This window comes from Platalea leucorodia (genome assembly GCF_965183815.1).
Source record: "Platalea leucorodia genome assembly, chromosome: 2".
Taxonomy (NCBI): domain Eukaryota; kingdom Metazoa; phylum Chordata; class Aves; order Pelecaniformes; family Threskiornithidae; genus Platalea; species Platalea leucorodia.
This window is the reverse complement of record NC_138824.1, coordinates 115,681,164-115,701,902: the sequence shown is the minus strand read 5'-3', so window position 1 is coordinate 115,701,902 and position 20,739 is coordinate 115,681,164. Positions and strand designations below refer to the sequence as shown.

Below are 20,739 nucleotides of genomic sequence, written 5' to 3'. Positions count from 1 at the left end.
AACCTGCAACAGGCCATTTACTCTATAATGAAGCATATGAAGGAAGCAGAGAAGTCCACTGCATCAGTCTAGCGACACAATGAAAAGTAGGCAGGACAGAAATCTTGCACACAATTTGAAAAATTGGCTCACCCTGCACTGCTCAAAGCAATTACATTAACCAGGACTATACCACATTTCCCTCTTGTGTTTAAAAGGGAGGAACATCTCCCCAGTACACTGCTCCTTCACTTCCCAGCTTTAATTGTTTCCATTCACATTAACATTTTTACTTGCTTCTAACATGCTGAAGGCAATATACTATACGGCTTACCGGGGAAAAAAATGTTCATTATTTGTTCCTAATATCAGTCATTTAGCTTTTAAGAGTTATTCCTATCTAGGCACTTTTCATCCAAAGAACTCAAAGGTTTACTGAATGTTGCAAGCAAATTGCTATTATTTATGAGCAACAGAGTGATGAGATGAAAGTTAAACAACCTGACTGGAGATACAGATCACCACAATGCAGGAGAAGCATGGAGATCAAGAGGAGTCAGGATTCCAGTCCTCTGACACACCCTGCAAGGCAAGTATTCTCATCAACACCCTTGTTCCTATTTCACCTTCCAAATTGCCTTTTTTTTTTTTTTTTCCATTCCATTCTTAGTTTTGGGCTTTCTTCTAGCAGAGTTGCTCTCCTGCCAGTCCTGGCTGTACTGTTGCAAGGGCTTCTTCCTTCATAGGTGCAGGACTTTGCTGCATTTCATAAGGTTCCTATTAGCCCACCCCTCCAGCCTGCTTAGGTCCCTCTGTATGGCAGTCCTGCCCTCAAGCGTATCAGCTGGTCTCTCCAATATGGTGTTTTCTGCAGGCAAGAGCGAACTCCATCGCCTCCCCCAGGTCACTGCTAAAGACACTGAACAGGCCATAGTATAGACTCCTCCAGTACCCCAACTTGTTACTGGCCTCCACGTAGAGCAGGACCAGATTTTTACTCATCTGGTTGTCCACCCATCTAGACTGCAACATCCCAGCTTGGATACAAGCATACTGTGAGAGACCACATTGAAAGCCTTGCTAACGTCAAGGTAAATGACCACTACTGCTCTCCTTTTATTCACAAACCTATCATGAAAAGCATTCAGGCTGGTCAGGCATGATTTAGCCTTGACAAATCCATGCTCACCATTCTCAGTCCCCCTCTTATGCTTCATGTACCCAAAAACACGTTCCAAGAGGACTCACTCCATGGTTTTTCCAAGGAGTCCAGTGGAGCTGAGCAGTCTATGGTTTCCTAGATTGTCCTTTTGGCAGATGGGGGCAATATTTGCCTTCCATTGCAGTGGACTTTCCATGTTCTCTGTGACCTTTCCAAGAGAACAGCCTTGCAAAGATACCAGGCAGCTTTCTCAGGATCCTCAGATGCAGCCCATCTGGCCTTGTATGGGTCAAGATCTCTCAGCTGATCCCTGGCTTGATCTTCATCCACTGCTGGTATTCTCTTCCCTGAACCCCTCCTGAGTATAGAGATCTGAGATACCTTATTAGTGAAGACTGAAACAAAGAAGGTACTGAGCACCTCAGCCTTTTCTGTGTTACTCCAGCCATGTTACTAAATCACTCACACCATTCAGCAACTTTTTCCTTGTTCACTCTTTTACCGCTAACAAAGTCATAAAAGCTCTTCTTGTTGACCTTGATCCCTTGCAAGCATCAACTCCAGGCGAGCTTTGGCTTTCCAAAAACCATCCCTACATGCCTGGCCAGTGTTTGTGGATTTTTCCTCTCTATGCCACACCTGCTTCTACCTCCCACATACTGCACTAGGACTAGGGTGCAGCCATGAGTTCCCTGTAAAGGCAAGACAGTCTCCTGATAAATCTACCTGCCTTCCTGGACTTTTCTTGCGTCTGGAAAACACTGTTCTTAATGAACTGCTAACCTTAATGAACACCTTTATTCTTTGGAGCTGGCCCCCGGGGATTCCACCCCTACCCATTTTCCGCATAAGCCCCACGGTCTGCTTTCACTGCCTTCCTCACTCGTCTCAGGATTTTGAGAAGTATTTCCAGTATTATACAGACACAAAAGCCGGCACTGCCACTGCTTATTACAAGATTCAGTATAGTGCACAATTCAGAACTGATCAGACAGACAAGAATTAATTATGTCACAATTCTTGTTGCTAGAGTAACAGCACTACTTTTCTATTTATCTGTATCATCTGTTCCAGGAAAGACACCAAGGCAGTCTTCTATCTGAAGGAGTTCACAGTACGATGAGCAAACCGTCAAGATTAATTCTGGATACATTGGAACTAGCACTAAATTTATTATAGCCCAACATAAGGGAATTTGGAACTTCTCTCTCCTGCCTTTCACCTGTCCATTAGGGAATGACGGAAATTATTTGAAAATGGTAATTAGAGAAGCTTGTGGGAGCTTCTAAGACAGAACCAAGGAAAAGTGAGGGAACAGAGATAATACAGGGTTAGACTAACAAAAGTGATTTCCAATTTCTTCATTTTACTGAATCATTGCAATAAAAATTAACAGGCAGCTGATTCTAGGGTGGAAGTGAGGAATGATAATCCTGCAGAAGACATCAAGAGGGCAGAAACTAGATAACAAACTTGTTATTTCCCTGCCCCACTACAGTACATTTACTCTGCCAAATGGGAAGATGTTACAGGCCTTGCAGTCAGCTGCATATACTTCTATCTATCTATGAGAAATTAAAAACTCAGTTTCACACATATACTTGAGTCACTTTTGGGGAAAGTTTGAAATTCTTGCTAGGGGAAAGGATTAGCACTTTTTAATTCAACTAACAAATCAAAAAGTACAGTCCCTCCATATTATTTATGCAGCTTTCCAAAAACATATCAGGAACAGAAAACAACAGCTATTTTGCAAGGAAATCCAGACAGGGCTTCCTTGAATACAGGTTTTTATTCACCCAGCACAAATTTTTATTTGGAAGAATCTGACCTTCAGCAATGCCATCTGACTGTAATGGCTGAAGACCCCTGAAATGGAAACAAGTTTTCTATTTGGGTATGACTCAGCACGGACCTCAGCCTAGGTAGCTGACAAAGAACCCACCCGCTGGAACAAATATCAACCCTGCCATCTGATCAAGGATCACAGCACTGCTTCCTCCGGTTTGACATGCACTCGAACAGCAATACCCCACACCTAATATTTGACAGACCCTCCACCCAGACAATCCCCACCAAATTACTGCCTTCACTTCTACATTTTAAGATTTTGATGACTGTCTGTGTTGGTTTTGGCTGGGGTAAAGTTAATTTTCTTCATAGTAGCTAGCATGGGGCTATGTTTTGGATTTGTGCTGAACACAGTGTTGATAACACAGGGATGTTTCCATTATCACTAAGCAGGGCTTACACAGTCAAGGCCTTTTCTGCTTCTCATTCCACCCCACCAGCTGGGGGTGCACAAGAAGCTGGGAGGGGACACAGCTGGGACAGCTGACCCCAACTGGCCAAAGGGCTGTCCCACACCGTATGACGTCATGCTCAGCATATAAAGCTGGGGGAAGAAGGAAAGGGGGGACGTTCGAAGTGATAGCATTTGTCTTCCCAAGTAACCGTTACATGTGATGAAGCCCTGCTTTCCTGGAGATGGCTGAACACCTGCCTGCTGAAGAAAGCAGTGAATGAATTCCTTGTTTTGCCTTGCTTGCACGTGCAGCTTTTGCTTTACCTGTTACACTTTTATCTCACACCACGATGTTTATCTGTTTTCTGACTCTCTTCCCCCATCCCACCAGGGGAGGGGGGAAGTGAGTTAGCAGCTGCGTGGTGTTTATCTGCACACCAGGGTAAACCACAACACTAACATATTGCTAAAGATGTAATGAAGATTAATCTTACTTTAGACACAGCAAACACTCTCTGATGGCTTAACTGGTTATAATGCAGATCCTGAAACTGACACAAGTGTTGAGCCTACAGGCCCCAGGAGTACAGAGAGGACTAGGCTTCCCTTCCCACACATCACTTACCGTCCAGCTTGTTTTCTCACACTTGGGAGGCGAGAAGGGAGAGTTGCTCTTTGCACGAGAGAGCAGCTGGAACGCACAGAGCTCTGCCTGGGGATGGACAATGAGCCAGCTGGGAGCTCACAGGTCAGGAATAGAGGGCAGACCAACATGGGTGATATTCTAGCAGGTGTCTGCTGTAGACAGCCTTATCAGGAAGAAGTACATGAAGCCTTCTTCAGACAACTGGAAGACTCATGACACTCCTGATACAAGTGATTGAGGAGTCAAGGAGGTGAGGCACTCTCTGCTGGACCTCAGACTTACAAACAAGAAAGAACTGGTCAGGGATGTGAAGGCTGGGGTGCAAACTTAACTTCAGTAACCATGAGATAGTGGAGTTTGGGATCCCAAGAGGAATGAAAAAAGCAGGATCATAACCCTGGATGTCAGGAGAGCAGTCTTTGGCCTGTTCAGAGATTTGCCTGGAAGAATCTTGTGGCATATGGTCCTGAAGAGAAGAGAGGTCCAGGCAAGCTCGTTGATTTTTCAAGTATCACCTCATCCAAGATAAGCAGGAAAACAAGCGGAGGTTGACCAAAGAGCTCCTGACAAAACTCAGACATAAAAAGGAAACATACAGGAGGTAGAAGCACAAGATGAGTGATCTGGGAGAAATACAGAGATGCTGTGAGTGTGCAGGTATGGGGGTAAGAAAGCCGAAACCCACCCAAAGCTAAATCTGGTGAAGCACATGAAGGGCAAGGACTTCTGTGGGTGCATCTGAATGGGAATGGGGACCTCGTCATAAAGGACAAGGAAAAGGTCAAGGAACTGAATGCCTTCTTCACCTCGATCTTTACTGGTAAGATCAGCCTTCCAAAACAAATTTCAAATTAAATTGAAGACATCAAAACCAGGTATTCTGTATCTACAGTATATATGTATATACTTAAGAGAACATTTTTGCTAAATCAGAATACAAGGTACTGATAAGAATATTCTTAGCTGGAGCAGAGACAGCAAATCAATAGGAACTTCTTCCACATACCTAGTTTCTACAGTTTATCAAAAGGAGAAGGCAGGCAAGCCAGAAGTGCACAAGTAACAGTCAAATTCATAGCTTCTACTACATGAAGCTTCTACTGCTTACTCTACAGGAACATGCTTTATTTTTCAAGATCCGTTATATACTCTTGAATATTATGTAACAGAAGAAATACGTGATTACAGGTTAATATACTGATGTCATAGACTAGATCAGCAAAGTTGTCACCACAGTCCACTGTGTTTTCATGACCCTCAGACAAGTGTTCTCCTAGCCAAAACCTTTACAGTAGAGAGCAGTTACACACAATTCACCTACTTAACTCGTATAACAAGAACAAAAAAACCTATTAACTTTCTAATGCGTATGCAAAGCCAGGATGACTTTTATCCATTGCTGCCACAGGACTGAGTAAGCTACGCTAATAGGAGGTCAGAAAGTCACGTCTGATAGAATCTGTTAGATGCCTCCTTTACAAAAACAATTCTTTAGGCAGTTCAATTTGTATGGTACCTATACACCCCTATGCAGAGAGTATTAAGTTAGTTACTTTTTACCATGTGGAAAGTACATGTTTAAAGCTCCGAGGCTGCATCACTCAAACTCTGCTCAAGAGCCATTCTGCCCTTTTTTTTTTTATTATTTGTTTTATTTCCCCTTGAGAATTTTGTCATGCAAGCAGGGAGAATTTTTTTCTGATTTTGATCCACAATTTGTGCCTTACCAGTACTATTCCTTGCACTTAAGAAGTGTGCTAAGGTTGTAAGTCACCATCTTTCCCTCGCCTTTACTTTTCCCTTAAAGGAGAGAAGCATTACTGTATTGTGTTTATTAAGCAGAATTTATTTTTCAAGAAATCAAACAGAGTTTCAAATGGCAAAACAGACAGGGAAACAGAGCTCCAAAACGAAAGAATTTTCTGTCATCCTCCAATAGCTGTTAGGGATCCCCCTCAATATATCCAGAATAATAGTATTAAACAGGCTAAATCAAGCTAGCATACTCACTCATTCTCGTTATATAGATCTTACAGTTTTCATTATGAAAAACACCACAGGTTGTTGGTTATTACAGTAAGACAGTTACTGGCCTAGTTAACAGCCCGCTGCCTACAGCATGTAAGTAGATATTCTACAGCTTATGTACCATTTTAAGTTACCGGTGATAAGGTACAGACATGCCATGGAACCCTAATTCCATACTTCTCCATTTCTGCTCAGATACTCAGTCCTGAAGATGTGTAACACCTTAAGCATAGTAACAAATGCTCTTAGGTTTGTGTACTTACACTGATACTGAAGAAATATTTTAATACTAATGAATTCTCTTCTTCATAAGAACTGAAACAGGAAACTTTTATTGCAACACTGACCTCTGAAAATAATTCAAAGATTACAGTTCTGTGTGTTTTGAAATGTCAATGCAGCGATGGCTGTCAGTTAAGAAACTCTAAACTCAAACAACTCTATTCCAATGCAGAGAAGCCTTTACCACTACTAAATAGACACTCTTAACACTTTTACAACATTCCCAAATGTTTCATTTGTAAATCTCACTCTCAGAGGTTTATTGTCCTCATCTGGTGAAATTTAGCAGGTAGAACAGCTGCCTCAAAGGAAGGAAATACAGAATAATTCAAGAAAATTTAGTGGTATAAGCAAACTGTTAGGCATCAAAATGGTTCAGTGATCCTACAATACTGGAAAAAGGGCCTCAACTAGCTGTACAGCAATGGTAACAGGTTTCCAACTAAACCAGAAATTGGCCTTTTTTAACATACTGATCAGCACGCTCGAGTTTATTCATAAATGAATTGACCTCTTATTTCGGTTGGGTTTCGTTTTGTTGGTTTGGTTTTTTTTCCCCCTATTATCCAAAAGAATGATCTGAGTTTCAGTTGCTACAAGGAATGAAATAAATATCTTCTCACAGTTAGTTGCTATGGAAATAGTAATTCACAACTGGACCTCTGTTGCAACAAAATGGAGAAACAACTTAAAAAAATAAGCTCTTATTTCTGAGAATCAGTTGCTTAAAGACACAACAACTAAGGATGAGGCTCAGACAACAAACAACTTTTTGTTAACTAGTCCAAGACTTGTACCTCCACAAAATGCAACATGTAACTTCCCAGTGATACGTCAGTCTCCCAGTTTTTATGTGCCCTTAAATAATTATGACTGGTATCTACCCAGCCTGACTAAACTTGTGAAATTATATCTGCAGATTAATATATCGGTTAGAATTTGATATTCCTTTCAAAAAACCCCATAACACCTACACTTCTCTTCAGTCTGTAAATTTGAGGGAAATACGTTTTTTAAACAGAAAACTGATACAAAGGAAAAAACAGTATCTATGTTGTACTTGTTCCTGATGTATATAGTCTGTGCCTCTAAAAGAACATTAATAGATGGATAAATTTGCCACTGCATTTCTTCCAAGACATAGAAAGCCTGCTTTTTTGCCTTGAATAACCACTCAAATTCTTCATGGCTGGAACTGACAGATTGAAGGTTTGCTCGTAAGACTGTTAAACTTTTAATTCCTCTAGTGCAGCCCTTCATACCTCCAAGCTCCCCCATCACTTTTTGGGGAGAGGCTGTTATGCACTGAAATTCTATCTTCCACATGCAGAAGAGGGGAAGGAGGTTATTGAAGAAGAAATAAAGCACTTGTTTAAAGTCACATTGGCCACTGAAGAGTTCTTCTAATCCAATGATATTGACTAATTGATCTTGAATTTGTACTCCATCCATTAAGAAACAGAACTAGCATGGCATGTATTTTTAAAGAGAGGATGCAACGGTCAGGTCCCTTCAAAGTAAGTCTTCCTGTATATAATAAACAAGATTTTCGTCGTCTTTAAATCCAGTCAATAGTTTTATCATTCTAACAAGAACTTGAACTGTCAAGGGTTGCACATAAGATGAAAAACTGCAGTCTGGAGAAACTGCTGGTTATCTTAGGGAAACAAGGAAAATCAGAATTTACAGCGCTCCTGGATGTAAAAAAAATATTCAATTACTGAAAGACTTGGATAGATCAGATGCACTTTTCAACAATCGAGTAATTCCTCTTCCTCGCATGGTACTTGTTCCATAAAGAGAAGTCTTCACACCACATGGAGAATCACCTATTAAATTAAATACAGTTTGCAAATCAAATCAGCCTTTAAAGCTTGCATAAATTAATGGAATTGTTCTTCATATGCTCTGGAGCTGAACCTACTCAATAGCTCTAACACAAAAAGTCAGAGACAGGGGTTGTGTCCTCTATAAACACCAAGACCATAAGATCTCATGATTTATAATTGGAACAGTTTTGGAGTTTAATTCGGCATGTATTTTATATGCAAGAAAATAAGCTACAAACTCAGAATTCTTACAGTTATTTGTCTTACAAACTTGATTCTGCTCCTCTGAAGATTAGTCATGAACTGACCAGATGAACCGAGCTCCTATGACTTCTATTAAAATTTCATCTCCAAAAAGAAGATTTTAAATGAGCAGTCTTCATAAACTGAGCTATAACAGAATACTGGCAACAAGTACCAGCTGAGTCTGCAAATATAATGACTTAAGAGCAAGGAGAGTATTTTAAAAATGGCCCTGTCTCAAAGCACCTAAGCATATGAAAACAGACTTCATGTAGCAGAAAAACAAGGGGGTATGAACCAGAGAGCAACATTTGTAAGAAAAACTAAATTTTGAGAGACCTTTTTGACCATAAGATTGCATCCAGTATGAAAAGGGCAGCTCTTTATGTCTTCAGAAATTCAGTGAAATCCACGTGCAGGAATAAACGCGGCTCATGCAGAGTTGTTTAAGCTTTATGCCACTGACAGGCAACATCTAAGCCCAGAAATTTGAAAGAGCAGCAATTGGATGAAGTTTAAATACCTCTTTCCCCTTACAAATGTGAAAGTTTCAAACTCACAATTAGAAGGGACAAGCTCTTGATCCTGACTTGAAGAAGCGAAATGTCTGTCACATCCAGAACCCTCCGCCTTCATTTTCTGTATGAAGGAATAAACATTGCAAGTGATATCTGTCTTCTAAAATGCAGTATACACAACTATCCATGAAGCCTATGAATTATGGTCAAAAATCACAAGAAACGACCCAGCTAGTGATTATTTTTCTTTCATCAGTCTGCCCAATATACGGCACAGAAGTCAACATCCAATGAGAAAACAGCTACCCTGAAATTTGCAAGTTTGAACACTTGAGTTAACTAGACATAAAACAGGATACCAGTTTAAAGAATCTGACCTGAAAACGTCCAGCATCCAGTATCACCATCTTGGTATTTCTGCTTTCATCATAATCAGAGTCTTGAAGAGGTAGGTGAGCTGCTGTCAGCGAGACTCCATACACATTAGCTAAAGATTTACTGATGCAATAACTTGATCGAGAAAAAAAGAAAACAAGAAAAGTTTGGCTAAGAGGGCTGTAATGCTTATGTACAGAAGCACAGCATTTTTAGTTCTTCAACTGGCAAACAAAAGCAACCACAGACTGAGATGCACAGAGCAGATGACAGAGGGCGGAAGGACATTATTGCAGCAGCTGAATAGTTAGCCTGCATCATTCCAAGCCCACCAGCCTATTCTGCAACTACACGTGAAATTAAAACAACTGCTTCCCCACACTATCAAATGCAGCCCCTGAAAAGTGTGAAAAGCAACATTTTTTTGCAAGGCATAACAGTGCATAATGAATAGTCTTTCATTTAAAAAACTCTTGTTATTATCTCTCTCAAAGTGCTACTACTACTGACTGACATCTTAAATGGCATTTCCTTGTTTCCCAACTATTTACTTTCCCTTTCCCCACACCAAAAAGATTACAGAACCTTATGTATCTACATTATATGTAAGGCAGTATAAAAGTTTCCAAAGTAGAGATATACTAGAATATACTGAGAATGTCTTACCAAATACAGGTATACTAAACCTCTGAAGAAAAACAGTGAATCCCAATGTAATCAGCACTTCTCTCAACTCTCCCATAGTAAGTGGAGGTAGTGAAAGGATGACTACAGAGTGATGGACATTACTATCACAGAAATGACATCTAAGTGCTTAGACTTACAGCATACTGCTAAGCCATACAAACAACAACGAAAGTTACAAATAGAACAAAATCTTGGGAATGAAGGGAATAAATAAAACTAAAGATCTAGAACTACAGTGCTCCAGGCAGTCAGAGAAGCCAGAGCCAAAAATAGGCATCTGTAACAAAATAAAAAGTCATCATACTGGAGATAACTCTATAGCAATACTCACGCAATTTTCTTACAGGATGCCAAAGCACAGCAGAGTATATCGTTCTCTTCATGCCACTTGCACCTACATGAAATAAAGTTCAGGCTTATTTCAGAAGCATCTACATCATCAATTAACATGAATAGTTGGTCTGGTCAGAAGGAACACAAACAAATATTAAAGATGTTCTTTTTGTCTCAGTGACCATATAGTACCTTTAAAATTTCACAGAGGACCAGTGTTCAATAACTAAGCTCTAAGTGGTTTATGCAGAGTTAAAAGGCATGCTTAACAGGCAACCTGCTTCATGCTGAGGTAGGGGGAAAGGAGAAAAGAGAGTCCTAAGAGACAATGTGAGACAATGTGAAATAGTTCCTCTTAGTATAAATATCCTCACTTTCCTCTCCAAATGTATGTTTTAAAGCACATTTTCCCATTCTTCTTAAGGTCTCCCTCTAGCGTGAAGGTACTCATGGAAACGGAAAACTGCTTGACTATAAAAACATAAAGTGACACTGATAATCCCAAAATCCATACTGTAAGCAGACTTCCAAGAGTAATTTTTTTTTTAAAGATCTACTAAAATTTAAGATCAAATTATTGGTTCTTACTTAAAACAGTAGCAGAGGAAAAGTTAAAGTATATTTCTAAGTTAACTGCGTCATCACTAAATATTCCCCTGGAACACAAGCTACATACCACTTCTTTGTACAAACACGGAAGAATCTGAAAGCAGGAAAAGCTTTACTGATCAAGATACATGAGGGGAAAAAAAAAAAAAAAAGGAAAAAATCCTACAAAGTAAATAGGATTCCAGATGTGTAATAAAGAACATTCATTCCAGTAGAAAAAAGATAGGATCTAGTTTAATGCTTATGCTTGAGAACTTGATTTATACCACGGGTAAACATACATATCCGTCATCACAGTAGCAGCATGAGGCATTTGATGTATAGCAACAGCCAGGTCCCATCCAGATTACGCTTCTGAGAGAGTCTGAATCTTCTCACTTCTATGATTGCCCATTAAATAGCACAATATATTTTATTACCATTTTTTACCCCTTCCTTTAAATTAGGCCCCAGATTCAGCATTAAAAAGCTGTCTATCTTTACACTTCTTTTGGGAAAGTATTTTTCATTTCCAGTTGTACTCATGATGTGACTAGAAGCATTTCTGATTACAAGGCTTGCAGAACATTCTAGCCCAGCAGCATATAAGCTATATGTAGGGCACCAAGACACATCAGGCTTATACGCGTTTCCACAAAATACTCAACATACCTGGTATTACTGGAGAAATCCCACAGGAATACATCCAGTTCTCTACACACCCAAGTCTTGGATGGCTCCTTTTGGTATTTCTTCCGGTACAGTTCTATTACCAGGTCTTCTACTGCAAGAATCTCCAGGTGGCTCTCAATGCCTATAGCTCAGAGAAAATCCAGGTCAGGAGAACAAAATAGTCAAGTGAATATTCTGCTCAGCTCACTTCTCAGTCAGTCCCTGTTCACTGCCCAGCCTCTTACCAGAGCATCAAAGCTCTTGTAAACCTTAACAAGTTATTCCACCAGTGGTTTTTATGAAACTTGGCTTCCTAGCAAAGTGGGTCATCCTATATTCCCATAATTTTCTCCACCTCAGTAACTACGTACCCTACTTGCAGGCCATCTCTGCTCAGAAGCTGTTAGTTTTTCCCATGTGTTACCCATACGCTCACCTTCACAGTAATCTCACTGCCTCTAGTGCTCCTTTAACTGGCTGAGCAAGAAACAGTGTATGTTATCCTATGGATGTGCTCGTTAGCCAGTTAGCTGAACATGCTCCTGTTTTACTGTCACTGATGGGGAGGAAAAGGAGAGGAAGAAGCATGCAAAGTAGTTCTCGCTGTCAGTACCAGCTTTTATGAAACCTTTGAGACCCAAAGATTTTCAGACAAATAAACCTGTCCATGATTACACAATCCTTCTTCCCCGGGGCGGGGGGGGGGGGTAGGGAAGGCCAAAAATGATCCATTTCCCACCTGTTACGCTAGCCATTCGATTGAGACACCAGTTAATTCGGAATCTGTCATTAGACTAGAGGAAAGAAAATTTCAGTCACATTGAAGAAGTACAGTATATAATTCTGACATCTGCAAGACTTCTGACTATGTCTGAAAAACTCACCTCTAAAATAAAATTCAATGTTTGTGGGATTGAATGTACACTCTTCCTGAAAATTATCTTGAAGAGGAACCAAATGCCACAGAAGCTTTCCAACCAAACCCCAGGAGAAATCTTGGACTAATGTTTGGGGATAGGTTAAAGGTTAACCCATACTATAGTATGTTAAGTGCTCTGAGATTTTTTTTTTTCATGCGTATTTCTTCAGAGCACTATATTTATGGATGGAGCCCAAGATCTTGACCCTCCCCACCTTTTTAAGGATTAACATTAGGCTTGAGTGGAATCAAAACATCACATATCTGTCACAAAGCTTAAACGCCTCTGAATCCTAATGTTTTGTTTTGCTCATTGGCAAACAAAACTTGAGCAAAAATTAAGATGTACAGTATTCTCATGGAGAAAGAGTCATAAAAATGTAAAAACATCCTTTAGACAAGCAGGATTGTGTGACTATTATTCAGCACAATCAATTTCAGTCAATCTTAAAAGCCCTTAATCTAAGTCAAAACAATGTCAGAAACCAAGTCAATGTCAGTAGACTAGAGCCTGAGTGCAGGCTGAAAATAAGAAGGCAGAAAATTAGGTCTCTGCTTTATAAAAAGGTTAGCTTCTAGGGGCCGTTTCTTCGTGCATGGAACTGGAAAACTTTCGAAAAGAGTGTCTTTTCCCACTCATCTGCACACTGATAAGGTTTTAGAGTGAAGTATCTCCATAGTCATGCAACAGAAGTGAAACTAGAGGTTTTGATTTATCATAGAATCATAGAATGCTTTGGGATGGAAGGGACCTTTAAAGGTCACCTAGTCCATCCCCCCTGCCATGGACAGGGACATCTACAACCAGATCAGGTTGCTCGGAGCCCCATCCAGCCTGGCCTTGAGTGTTTCCAAGGATGGGGCATCTACCACCTCTCTGGGCAACCTGTTCAGAGCACCTTACTTTGACCTTGGTCATACCCTGCAGTAAAAGTGAGGCCGAACACTGCTGGCTGGCTGGACAAACTCAAGAAGCTCCCGTAAGACAACTGCGTAAGAAGTACGTGAAAGATTAAATCCAGATATAGGGATCTTATGAGTGGCATCACCTAAGGGGGGGCGGGGGGGGGCAGAAAAAAAAAAAAAAAAGAAAAAACGGTTTATGAGAAGTCCTGTTTCCTTACATGATACAGTTCCCCCCTCCTTTGTATCTTTTTATATACATATATGCATACACACAAACACACACATCTCCTCTTCTCTACAGGCAGTGTCTGTGATTAAGCTATCAAAACCTTGCTTCCCAGCAGAAGACTGGCGGGTCTGGGCTGTGAGCAAACACACACACAGACACCCCCACCCCCCCACCCCTTTAAAGGGCCATTATCTAAGTATTTGACATAGGAAAACACAGGCCAAGTTTGTTCCCTCTGTACACAAGGGGAGGAAGCGTCCTAATAGAAACAAACTGGAATCTGTAAACACTTCTTAAGAGTCACAAGGGAAATAAGGCAGGCCAAGCCAGATACAACAACAGTATAAATACTTTAACTTTGTTGATATATGTAAAGCTGCAAAATACTTACAACTTTTAAATACAAACTAGTGTTTTTGGGTTACCCTATTATGATTTAGCACCTCAGGCTGAAGATATACACAAGGACTATCAAGGGAAGGATACTCTGCTCAGATGGGCTTGAAAGCATTTAAAGCCACACAAAGTTGTCCCATTTAAGAAGAACATACTGCAGTTATTACTGAATCAAATAGGAAGACAAAATACAAATAACTCTGCCATTGACAAAACCATTTCGGATGAAGCACTCTGCCATTTGTGGGTACAAGAAACATATAAAAGGTGACTGTGACAAGCTGCTCTGTCACTCCTTTCTCTTCGAAACTTGACAAGTTCCCAGAAGGCAAAACTGTAGATTTACAAAACACTTGGATACAGATCAGATAAGCTGAGTCTAAAACTGTACACCTTTGCATACTATTCTTTTTCTCCATTGATACTCACTAGCAGCCTGGCAGTGGTACCGAAAACCACGTGGTGGTACTTCTGCAGAAGAGCAGGGGAGACGGGAGAAAAAGAACAATCATCATCCAACATCCACAATGACAGATCCTTAACTCTCAACTATACACCTTCGTTTCATGTACAGAAAGGAACAGCTTCATCTTCTCCTATGGCCTTGTACAAGTGCCACAACTATTTTCGAAAAAGTTATTTTCAGTTATAGGCATTTTAAAAAACAAAGCATATTGTATAGCGTGTGTGTTTAGGTCCAATCAAGACAAACATTTGTTGGCATGAAATATAAAGCACAAACATCTGAAGGTCCTCCTGGATTTATTCTACCCTCTTTGAAGCTTCATGCAGTTCTGACGCTTAAGTCCATCTCTTCAGAGACAATCAGCACTGCTCCAATATTTTAAGAAGTCCAACCACTTATAGTCAAAGAAATAAACCTGTCTTAGTGCCAGAAATCTAATCTGGGCAGCAGTGACACTAGAAAGCCTCCCTCTCAGCCCAAAGCAAGATGAACTACTTCTTGTCTCCCTTCCTTGGAACTCACCTGGATCTATGAAGTGATGGAAATCAGCCATTATGCCATTCTGTAGGGAGTACCTGACACACCCAATCTCGCAAGGAAGGAAGCGCTGTTCACAGTGGGATGGCAGTTTGCCATGGCTGTAAATGTTCAGGAAGTAGAAGATTTCTGCAACCACAGCTGAAAGGAAAAAAGAAAAACAAACCACAACACCACATTTTCAGAAGAGCCACCGGAAGTTACAGCAAGCCATCCTGGCCTCACCTCATCCAGTGAAAGCTTTGGTGCGCTTTACCATATGAGTGAGTAAAGCAGGGCAATGACCAAGTAAAGCACACAGATCTTTATCTGAGATGACAAGGTAACTAATACTTATGCAAGATTCAGGCGTATCGGTAGTCCTGGTACACCTTCCATAGATGCTACTGTGTGTAGAGATCAGGGGAAAAAAAAAAAAAAAAAAAAAACAACCAAAAAAATAAAAGCAATTAAAAAAAAAAAATCAAACCCACAAGAATGTTAACAGGCCTGGAATCCAACAGGAACCACTATTCCTTTTTATAATAGGTCTCTTCATCCTTTAGGAAAATAAAGTTAGAAAATAAAATCTGTAACCGCAAAACAGCCTCACAAGCTCAATTCAGTAACTTACACAAGTTAAATGAGCTGGCAATAATCTTCTAGTGTAAGAGGAGATGAGAAGTCTGATAATTAAAAGGATTGCTTCTCCTCTGCTAAATGAGCTCCCAAAGAAAGCAGCAAGAATAGCCAAGGCAAGTGTTCAGAAATAAAGTTATCATTTACTAATTTAAAAAGTATTCAACTATGAAAAATATTTCACAATACACCTTAATTCTTCTCTTCATGAATGTCACATAACATTCTCATTGAAGTTTAAGGTAGCTATTTAATTCTTACCCTTAACTTCTGCCCCTCATCAAAAAATCCTACTTGTTCTACTAACTAATAGAGATGTATAGCTGCTTTTACACAGAAATGCTGCTGTGCATCAGACTTTATGGCATTTAACACCAGTTGTCCTAACCTTGAATGCTGATGCTCTCTTATATGGGTCTTAAACTCTACAAGCTGCAGGGTCACAGGAAAGATACCTCTCCTACCTGAGTTTGAACTGCTTTCCTTATGAAAAGATGGATATAGCTACCAGGAACCATACAGGACTTTTACCAAGAAATATTAAGGAGCAACATCATAAAATGCATCTCAGTTATCCCTTACCATTATCCCTCTCATTCAGCTTCAAGATCAGTTGTGTCAGCTCAAGCCACCATGATCAGCCTGATCAGATTTGCATCACAGTGACAGGGGAGCATGACCTCTGGCAGGGAGGACGCTAACAGGTATTACACTTTTTATGGAGCTACTCTTTCCTGCCTCTCCATAACCATGACAACACAAAAATAGTTCAAGAGACTTGTTACGTAAAAGGCTTGAGTGGAAACTTAACCACACAACAGATAGGGCTTATATTAACTGGCTGCTTGACTTACCTTGTAAGCACTACCATTTATCATTTTTCAGAATAATGTAATATTCATGAGGAAAAGATTACAGATGTGTTCATTACTCAATTCTAATCAAAACATCCATTTAAAGAGGGGGTACAGATAAGAAAGGTTCAGTTTCCAAGAGTTCTTTCAATAAGGAAGCAAGCCAGGATGTTATAAAAGCACTGACAAAGTACATATTCCCTCTTTTATTCTCCCAAAGAGACCAGGTCATCGTTTTATTTAACACCTCTACCATACAAATTTTGAACACTGATATCTAACAACTCTTCACCCTTTAAAATTGGTACAAGTATTCTTTTATGCTGAACTTGGATTAGGCCTTGTAAGTCATAAATGTAGAAGTTGAAGAATTACCTTTTTCTTAAAAACCTTGAAATAATTGTAAAGATACTATTAGTGGCTATACTCCCATCAAGCTAAAAAACAAGAGGACAGAATTGTTTTGCCCGGGGGGGCGGGGGGACGACACACAGAATGGACAGGACACATTTGCACTGACTTCCCTCTACACTACAAAAGACCTTTTTACAGCAGTAGACCATTAGTTTAAAACAAAGAAACAGTTGACACAGATGTCTATCAGCAAAATGTAAACAGCCTTTGTATAGGTACCATTGAGAATATCTATAAAGGGCAAGCTTTTATCTACCAGGATCAACAGCTTTAAGATTACTATACCCTGATCATTCTTCCAAGACATAGCAGAGGCATCTGGAAGAGAAGTAACACTGGGCATCTTTGTGGTCGGACAAGCAGGAACCGGATGAGCCAGATTACATGTCTGGAAAAAGATGAGAAGGTTAAAAAAAAAAAATCAAGAGAGTCTACTAATCCCCAATAAAGTCCTTCACCTCCTTCTATTAGAGGAACGTATGACGTCCACTAACAGTTATGGTTAGGTGGAACAAGTCTGCAGTTTATATACAAGTGCCTGTGTACTTGCAAACCAGGAAGGCAAGATTTCTCTTCTAACAGAGAGATAGGTATGTTAGTACCTTGGTCAACTCACTACAACCGGAAAGAACTACAGCTATATTTACAAAATATAATTTAAAAAAAAAAAAAAAAAATATTTTGCTGGGTTCAACCACTTGTCACAGGAGAGGAACTTTTCAAATTGGAATTTCAAAACTTTTTCTATAAACTTTAGGAAAAAGTTTGGCACATGAGTTAGTTGCCTTTGAGTAGGAATAGAATTCATGAAAAGCTGATAAAGCCTCAAGGAAGTCATCAGATTACGCTGGCACAGAGCAAGTAAGAGGGGCGTGTATGCCCATCAACCACTGCAAATCCATGCATGAACAACAATAACCTTTGAAGAGGACAGGAAGAGTAACCTGGCAGGCGTACAGAATTCAATCATTCAAGACCCAAATTGGGAATAACATCCACATCCAGGTAAACTAATTCTAGATGACCATCTTAGCCAAAGGTTGTTGATTATCAGTTTGAACTATTTAAAACAAAATGAAGAATTAGTACCATCCAAGTAAGCTTAGGTCACCTCCAAAAGATGACAGAGACCTTTCACTACACAAAATAACTGTGGTTGTCTGTGTACAGTGGGGTGATTAATAAATTGAAATCACATATAATCTCATACATACACACTTCCCTGTTTCCACTGATAGGCAATAAGGATGATGCTCTTTATTTTGGTAAAGCAATTACTCCTTTCCCTGATTACAGCTTTCTAAAATTCTATCGCTTGTGGAAGGAAATACAGAAGCCTCCATTTGTGACTTAGTTGTCATTTCATGTAGCTCTCCATTATGTATGAAAATGGAGCTTCGTTAATTACATACCCCTAGCCTGCTAAATAACACAACGATGATCACATTTTAAACAGCTCTTCCCCATACAGGCAGGCCCCCAAAATCAGAAAACATTGCCTAACATCTACCTACTACTTTAGATTGACTAAATTAACTAATCTGGATTTACTAGTTACTCAGAACTACGATCACGCTGTCATTCTCTCTAGCATCACGTGTTTTTAAAGTCCTAAAATTTACCCTCACCAGTAATTTCTAGTTCATAGTCAGTATCTAGCAATATGGGATGAAGAAGTAAATGCAGTATTATCCATATACTCAATCAGGCTCTTTGCTTTGACACTCAAGTTTTTACATTGCCAACCAAGACTGGAATATAAGAAGTTTTCTGACACCTCACAAAATTCAAACTCTGAAGCAAACTATGCTTCAGGGAACTGCTGGGAGAGGGAGGGAGAGAGACAAACAGAAGGGGGAAAAAAAAAAAAGGGACACCCCCCCCCACACACACACACCCTTTTCAAGACAGTAAATAATAGCAGGGATCTGTTTAGCACTATTTCTGACCACAACCACATTCAGCTTAACATAACTGCTTACTTCTATATTGTGGGATTTTGTCCTCCACCATAGCATTACTATTCTCTCCATAATCAAGCCAATCTAAAAATAATGGCAAGGTGTAACTATACTTTTTGTGTGTAGGCTGCAACATTTCATTGACCTACTGCACCACACAGCCACTCAAGAATGCCAAATCAGCTGTGTATAAAATGTGGTTTCAGGCCATCAGACAAGGACCATCTAAATTAAGGACATGCACAAAGCAAAAGCAACATGAACCTATGACCAGAAGTCAAACCAATTTACAGTATTATAAATAAAAAAACCATTGTAAATCAGTCACTGCAAAATATTGTTAAACATAAAACTCAGTTGCTGGAGAACTACATTTTACTTGGTAAAAGAGCCCAAAGGAACAAGCTGTGCTGGTTTAAAATGGTACAGAGCATTTTCACCTTCAATTCAAACCGAACAATTTTCTGCGTAACCTTCATAATGGTATGGACTGCTACAGCAGCCATAACCTCCAGACGTTGGAGGCTATGGAGAGCAGGTGATCTTCCATAATGTCACAGCTGACCAAACCTCAACAGCACTTACTCCCCCTCTTATTTAGCTATACTGAAGGGTGTTCCTTTTGCAGCATTTACCTCTTTCACTGTCTTCTGAGAGCGTTTCTTTTCATTCCACTTACGAGCCTTCTCTGTGTATGCCATCTTTTCTTCCTTAGTCAGCAACTTGAAGGAAAACAAATTGTTAAAAAAAGGGTTTACTGCTTCCTTCTAGTAGTTCCACAAAGTAACAAACTCTGTATAAGAAATTAATTGTGCATTTCCAAACAACATTATCAATGCTTGGCAAGAACTGCCAACTGCTAACGTTGACTCAAACATTTCCCATAGCTTTCTCCCTAACAAAGCCATAAGCTTTGATTCAAAACACCTAGCGAGCACGTGCTTTTGAAGCATCTTCAGCCGAGGGCAAACTAGCACTGCCCCACCACAAACAAGGGGTCTTCTGAAACTACTTTTGCCAGACGGGGATGCCACTACCCACAGCAAAAATACCAGAGCTGCCTCTGTCTTGTGCTTATTAGCTAGAGCCAGCTGAGGCCCCTCAAGATGCCCATTTGAGCCACTAAACATATGGCAGCTGAGCCACCAGCTAGTTTACCCTCTCAGAAAGGCCACACTGACACGTTGCCCACCACGCAACCTGCACAGGGCCACCGCACAGAGCCACCTGAGGGGTGCTGGTTCCCCACCAGCAAGAGGCAGGTGAGCTGCTAGGAAGCCCACGGCCCCGGCACACTGCGGCTGGAGCAGGACCGCGCCGCGGGCCTCCCCCCTGCCCTCCCCGCCATGAAGCTGCCTTAACCCGAGGCCGCTCGCCGCCGGAGGAGGCCGGAGAGGCGAGGGGCGGCGGGCGGGAGAGCGTCCTTCCTTCCCCTCACCGCCCACGCCTGGGAGCAGAAGGGGACGGCGTCGACCACGCGGGTGACGGGCAGCCCGCGCCGCTGCAGCTCGGGCAGCTGGTCGCGCACGAAGAAGCAGTAGGGGCTGGCGGAGCCCTTGCGCTGCGCCATGGCGGCTCCGACCCCGCCGGCCCTCGGGCTCTCCCCGCCACGCCGCTGGGCAGCCCCGCCGAGGGAGCGGCCGCCGGGCCCGATGGCAGCCCGCCCGCCTCTCGGGGCGGGGCGCCCTGAGGAGCCGCCGGCGGGGCGGGGCTCGGCTTTTGGCGGGAAGAGGCGGGTAACGGTCAGGCGTTACGGCCGCCCGGCCTGGAGGCCCTCGCCCCGCCCACACCTCGGGTGTTAACCGTCACCTCAGGATGGGCCGGGGGGGCAGCGTGACGGGGTGGTTTGTTG

General features: G+C 41.2%; 1 protein-coding gene across 1 annotated transcript; it reads right to left on the bottom strand.

Moving 5' to 3' along the window:
- Positions 1 to 8,055: 8,055 nt before the first annotated feature.
- Positions 8,056 to 20,457, bottom strand: MAEL (maelstrom spermatogenic transposon silencer; the record flags this gene model as incomplete). The annotated part of the gene is made up of 12 exons (XM_082337304.1): positions 8,056 to 8,171; positions 8,975 to 9,053; positions 9,310 to 9,442; positions 10,326 to 10,388; positions 11,588 to 11,729; positions 12,327 to 12,381; positions 13,428 to 13,555; positions 14,467 to 14,508; positions 15,026 to 15,181; positions 17,212 to 17,314; positions 19,523 to 19,609; positions 20,326 to 20,457. 12 exons carry the CDS (start codon positions 20,455 to 20,457, stop codon positions 8,056 to 8,058), a joined length of 1,236 nt encoding a protein of 411 aa, XP_082193430.1.
- Positions 20,458 to 20,739: the final 282 nt, after the last annotated feature.